Source organism: Microtus ochrogaster, chromosome 7 (genome assembly GCF_000317375.1).
Source record: "Microtus ochrogaster isolate Prairie Vole_2 chromosome 7, MicOch1.0, whole genome shotgun sequence".
NCBI classification, from domain to species: Eukaryota; Metazoa; Chordata; class Mammalia; order Rodentia; family Cricetidae; genus Microtus; species Microtus ochrogaster.
Window position 1 is genome coordinate 25,722,772 of NC_022014.1, and position 6,650 is coordinate 25,729,421.

The 6,650-nt window shown below is 46.7% G+C and overlaps 1 protein-coding gene across 1 annotated transcript in view; it reads right to left on the reverse strand.

Annotated features, from left to right (window-relative positions):
- Nucleotides 1–430: 430 nt before the first annotated feature.
- The window catches only part of Shpk (sedoheptulokinase), a 26,475-nt gene continuing 20,255 nt past the window's right edge, over nucleotides 431–6,650 (reverse strand). Inside the window, exon 7 of the mRNA XM_005349604.2 lies at nucleotides 431–1,992. Coding sequence (XP_005349661.1) covers nucleotides 1,580–1,992 — 413 coding nt within the window. The 3' untranslated portion in view covers nucleotides 431–1,579. The remainder of the gene's footprint in view (nucleotides 1,993–6,650) is intronic.

A 6,650-nucleotide genomic window follows, 5' to 3' on the forward strand; every position in this document is an offset into this window, starting at 1 on the left:
CTTCATGCAAGGCCAGCTGCACCTCAGGAAGCTAAGTGATCCTAGAACACTGCTTCTTCAGCTGACAAGGTACCAAAGAGCCCTCTGCTTTTCCGCCTCTCCCATTAGGCCTTCCTCAAGGGCTGCGACACAACTGTCAAGGACACCTGATGGGCTGATCTAAGCCGTGTGTCCTTGCCCTGGTGAATATGGAGCAAGGCCTTTTTTTTTTTTTTTTTTTTTTTGAAAAGTCTTGAGCTCACTCTGGAGACCTAGAACTCACAGAGATTTACCTGCTTCTGCTCCTCAAGTGCTGGAGTTAAAATCAGGCACCACCATATCTACGTATGAGGGTCCCTGCTGCCATATCAGCCATGTCCATTTTGCAGCCATGCAGTAATATATGATCTTCCCAGAACAGAGGGGTATGTGTTTATCAAAGGGACGAGACTCTGGGAAAATGAATTTTATTCAGTTACCTGAACTGTAGCCAGCAGTGGGAGCCAAATTCATCAAATGGGTTCCCACAATCAGCTCGCAAACAACTCATACAAAGAGACAACATGACTGCTCCCCAAAGTTACAGCTGCCCCCAAGCCTTGGGTCCTCTAGGAGTCTAGGTGGAGGCGTGGTGATGGTGACGCTCTCCTGGAAGGCTCTGTCACTTGAGAAGACTGATGGCGCTCTGGCCCTATACGCATGCCCACTTGAACAGGGCATTTCTACTGAGCCAGAGCCATGAGATGCCAGAAAGGCCCTCACCACAGAGAAAGGGGTTCTCTCATGAAACCGGCCACCCCCTGTGGCAGGGGTAGGGGCACATATGACTGTACACAGTCATGGGAAAGGCTCAGTGCCTTGCCGCCATCTTTAAAACAGTCTGTCAGAACAGTGTTCGCCACAGTACTCTGGTCCCTTTTGCTGTTCGGGCCACTTGCTTTTCCTCCTTTGGAATGTGTCCTCAAGTCAGTTGTGTTGAGAGGACTCGGGGTAGCCCTGGTGCAGTACTTTCCCAGAAAAAAAATGCACACGGCAAGGAAAGCACACAGCCCAGCCTCCTCCAAGGCATCCTGCTTCACCGTCCTTAGGCCTCTCTCTACGCGGAGAACATGCGAGAGCTGACGGACAGCAAGACTGCAAGGGGGCCTCCAGCCACCTGGTAAAATCCTGCAGGAAGGATTTTTCCCATGATGCATTTGACTCAAAGCTGGATCTCTTATAGAGACCAGTCCAAATGCTGGACACAAAGCGAGTCTTCTTTGCTTAATTGGAGCCACGACTACCTGACTGTTCACTCTGAAGTCATCTTCCTTTTCTGTCTACAACTGCAGCACAGATGAGCCTAGCGACCAGGAAGCTGTGTTTTTCTCTCTCTTCTTCTCCCTCTCCCTCTTCCCATCATCTCCAGCTCTCACATTTGCATTTGCAATCAGCTCTCAGATCTGTTCTTGGAAGGCACTAGTTTGGGATCTGATTAGTGATTCCTGGTTTCATGATTATCATATTCCTGAAGATCTTGGTTAATTTATTAAGTTTCATTCACCATAAATGTCGATTAGATAGGATTACCAGCATTCCTTTAACCAAAGAGCTTGCTGAACTAAGGCTCCTTCTGGTCGAGGTCTCTCCGGAGCATGACTAGAGCTGCCCCAAAGGCTGCATCCACGTCCTGCCCAAAGCACAGCGGCAAAGGGAATGCCCTCTGGACCTCCTGCTTCAGCACCTCATTCCTGGACAGCGCGCTCCCACTCCCCATCACCCGTTCCACACGCCACTCTTGGAGCTGGTGAAAAGGAAGCATGGAGTGCAGGTTCTGAACAATGCCTCTGCACAGGGCCCGGGTCACATGACCCAGGGAAAGGTCAGACGAGGAGATTCTAGTCACCGAGGCCAGCTGGTCTGGCAGGTGCCTCTCGCCCAGCACTGTTGGGGTGATGGTGAGATGCGTGTCTTTCTGCTGTGCAGCCGCCTCAATCATGCGTGAATAGACCGTGGATTCTTCAACCTCCAGGCCTGTCAGAAAGGAAGATCTGGGTGAGACCATGCAGCTGATGGAGGCAGGCAAAGACTGTGCAGCACATGCATGCAGTGCCTGAGAGGCCAGAGGAGGGCACCACATCCTCCGGGACTGCAGCTGGAGATAGTTGTGACCAGATCCTCAGGAAGAGACACTTCGGGGCTCAGCAATTCACAGTCTGGCTGGCTGGACCCCAGTCATTTGTCTCCCTATGGCCACAGCTAGACTTCTGCGAGACAGCTCATCCATATTGTTGTGAGTCCTAACCCTAACGTGAGCATCATAACTATAGCATAGCTATGGGCTCCTAAAGGACCAAACATAAACATCCATTAACAAGCATCATCAGAACTGTTGTGTGAGCCATTAGCAATGTCACTGAAACCCATGGATCGCACACTAAACCGCCCTTGCTATATGAAGCCTAAGCCATTCCTCATTATACGCATGGAATACCTGCGGCCCAGGAAGAAGTAATGTTTGCTGTCTTCAGATGATTGAAGCCAAGCCAGTGTCCCAGTCAGATTTTAGTTCCCCATCCTATGTTATCTCTACATTCTAGAAAACACAATTATCTGGGTGCAGTGTCACTCCAGAACCCAGAGAGCTGAGGTCTATATAGTGAGACACTCATATCAAAAAAAAGAAAGGAAGGAAGGAAGGAAGGAAGGAAGGAAGGAAGGAAGGAAGGAAGGAAGGAAGGAAGATATAAATAATAAGGAAGATTTTTTAATTCAATATACTTTCAAATTAGAATCACTTTGGGGTTGAGGCATGGTTTGGTGGTAGAACAAGTGCCTAGCATGATAATAGCCCTGGATTCAATATCAAGCACCATAAAAAGAAAATAAATGATTCTGATCTTTAACTTTCCATTAGCTAAAGGAGAACAAATCCAACTTTGATGAGAAAAAAAGTTACACAGACTAGGGGCTCTTTATTAAGTTTCATTCACCATAATAACCTGAGTTACCCAGACTAGGGCTCTTTAGTAAATGTCGTTCACCATAATAACCTGAGCTGCTCCGAAGGCACTGTGGGTCCCACTCCCAGACCCTTTGATGGAATAGGTCTAGGCTACAGATTCTGAGATACAGCCAGGTTAGATGGCCATGAGCCTAAGGCTGTAGGTGCTTCTGAAATATGAATATGAAATATGAACACAGCTTCTGGTTCAGGGTTCCTAGGGCAGACTGTGAGACCCTGTATTTGTGGAAAGCACCCAGAGGCAGGGCATTGCTGGTCCCAACTTGAGCAGTGCAAATGTGATGGCATTGGAATCACCTGCAGGACGTTTGTAAAATGCCACGTTCAACCCACACCATCCCCAGGCTGAGTCAGCATTTCTGAGCATGGGGAGGTCAATACTGGGTGTTGGAGAGCCTTGCATGTATGCTATATATACTTTTTCATGTGGGTACATGCATGTGGGTGGGGTGCACATGTGTATGTCCATGTGGAGGCCAAAAGTTGACACTCGGTGTCTTCCTTAATCGCTCTCCACATTAATTTTTGAGACAAGTTCTCTCACTAAAACTCACTAGTCTTTAGTAGGCTGGCCAGCCAATGAGCTCTGTGAATGGTCCCATCTACTCCACCTTTTATGTGGATGCTAGCATTCCAAACCCAGATCCTCATGCTTTTATTTTACCAACTAAGACATCTTCCGAGCCCTCAAGATGGTTTTAAAACTCCACAATTAAAGCTGAGACTGTGGCTCCGTGATAGGACACTTGCCTGGCATTTGTGGGAACCAGTAACCTAGACAGCCACGGTAGAGTCACATGATCAGAGCATCTAGCACATAAATTCAATTATGTGCACTCAGAAATTGGAAAGAGAAAAACAACTTCAATACTGTATGCAACTAGTCATACCGTTTGATCCCTCTAAGACTGTCACTAAAATATCAGCCTTTTGTTCCTGTGTTTATTTGAAGTTCTGGGGATCAAACCCAGGCTTGGCATATACGAAGCTTGCATTCCATCACCAAGCTATGTGCCCAGTTCCAAGTTTCTTCCTCATCCTCTCCCCGCTTCTCCTCTAAGACAAGGTCTCACTATGCAGCCTGGGCTGGCCTGGAACTGCCAGGGCTGCCTCAAACCCATAAAAGGTCACCGTCTCAACCTAAAGTCATGTGTCACCACACCCAGCTTCCAACTTTCTTCTCTTTTTTCTATTTTATTCAGTTAACATTTTTCATTTATTTTCTATACTAACCTCATCTTCCCCTCCCTCCTATCTTCTCATTCCCTGTCCCCCCACTCCCATCTACCCTCCTCCCCATCCACTCCTCCAACTTGCTTTTTTAAATGGGAAAATCGGGAACAAGAGCATAGAAGAGGGACTGTGACAGAGTGAGGGATCTTGACCCATGTTTGGAGGAGTGAAAACTGGATTTTCACTGGAGCCCAGAACCTGCAGTCTATGACTGTGGAGGGAGATGCTGAGAGACAAAAGCCAGGTCCTTCCTTTCCCATGGAGACTCAAGTCTGGAAGGCCTAAGATACTTCTGAAGGCAGGGACAGTGTGCCAGGGCTACAGCCTAAAGGTATGGACACTTTTGTACCCAACTGGTCACTGAAGCCAAGTAGGCTCTGTTTAGAAGCCTTCCCTCCAGAAAATTCTTCTCCACCCACATTTGCAGAATATATGAAATTCTGCCCCTGGCCCTGGCTCCAGATGGCTGCTCTTCCGGAGGATCTGGTTTCAATTCCCAGCGCCTGTGGTCATCCACAACTATCTCTAGCCGCGGTCGCACAGGATGTGGTGCCCTCTTCTGGCCTCTCAGGCACTGCATGCATGTGCTGCATAGCCATACATGCAGACAGAAACACCCATACACATAAAATAAAAACAAAGTAAAAAAGAATTAACCTAGTTCCCATACCAAACAAAACTGGAGTGTCTAAAAAGTGTACAGAGAAACTGTAAGGATTTAGGGTGTCTACCTGTCAAGACTAGGACTTGGGGGAAATTGTGGGACTGTCTCTTGGCATACAAATCTACATCTATAATTAGGTGTTCTTACAACTCTGTTCTTGGATTAGGCACAGAGCATTTGCCTAGAATGTATAAGGAGTTGAGTGAATCCCCAAACAGAAAAACTGAAAACTTGTACTCTTTAGAATGTACAGCATTTAAATGTGTAAGGTTGAATACTTGAGGGAGAACTGCTCAATCAAAAGGCAAGAACATACATAACAATAGAATTTCACAAAACCTTAAATTACATAAAAACACTGATCTTCAGACACTCCCTGCTTCATCAAACAAGAAACAAAAATGTGGAAAGTCTTACAGAGAGGTACATGGAATAGCGTCCAGAACACCGTCCAAGAATGGAGTCATGCAAGGGGAATGCCGAGTGCTTGTGAGAAAACTCCAAGAAAATAAGACACGAGTCCTATGTCCTCTGTTTCTTCAAAAACACAGAACTGTTCTTGGAACGTGCTTCTGTGCCCCTCCCCTCCCCGCTGCAGTGGATTGTTCATCACGACCGACTGTCGCCATCTGTTTATAAGGCCTCTATGGAAAAGCATGGTTTTGCCATGTGTGGCTTGCCCATCATGTGTGGCTTGTCCTTGTGATTGGACACATGACTCTTCTTAACCCTCAGAGAATAAACTGTCTTATGCCTTGAATAAAGTTGGCTATTGCATGAGATTTTAATCCTCCTCATTTTCAGGATCCGTTCTCCCAGGTTCACAGTGCCAATCAGAGTAGTAAACAGAAAAGTACTATCTCTTTTCCAAGTAAGAAAAACAAACCCAGTCCAGTTACAGCAGAATCTGAATATGGGGTTTTCCTGGATGGTCTGAGGACTGGTTCTGCAACTCAAAACCTTCTTCTCGTTCTCCCTACAAAGACACACTAGGAGGATCCAAGCCAAGAAGGTAAAATTTACCCCTCAATCTGCCAACCCCAGCCTGCCAGCTTGTGTGCACAGCCTGTGGAAGACTCCCACATGCCTTCTGTCTGTGTCTTACCTTGTTCCCATATTTTATGTTTCCTACAGTTACCTGACTTTAACATATATGTTCCAGTAATCACTTCACCTGACATGTTCCAGTGACCACTGCACCTGCCATGTTCCAGTGTGACCACTGCACCTGAAGGCCACTATTTTCCTAAACCTGTTTGGCTAACCTTCAGTGCTTACAGGACAGACCTCTCTGGTAGACGGCAGTTACATGTGCCACTATACACAGAGGAAAACCTGGTAGGTACTCCCAAGGAGCCTTCCAAGAAATGGAGGCAGGAACTGCCAACCAGAAGTAAGTGCTATTAGGATTTTATAATGTTGCCAAACACCAGTGGTCTTTTTGCTCATGTGTGTCAGTCATTCCATTTTTTCAGATATTTGTTGTCATCAGAAGGGAGGCCTTAAATGTAAGGAGCCATAAGACCTAGACTTTCTAGTGGAGAAAGTAAGACTGTGGAGTCAGAAGGAGCTGAGAAACTGTTGCAATAATCCATGGTCAAGATTGGGGGAAAGTACCTGGCCACTCGCCTTCCCCCAAATATAAGTGTACAATGACATTTCAGAAGCAGAGGAAGGAAGCTGAAATCTTAGGCTCCCGGAGCAGGCAAGAATGTGTGTGTGTGTGTGTGTGTGTGTGTGTGTGTGTGTGTGTGTGTGTGTGTGTGTGTA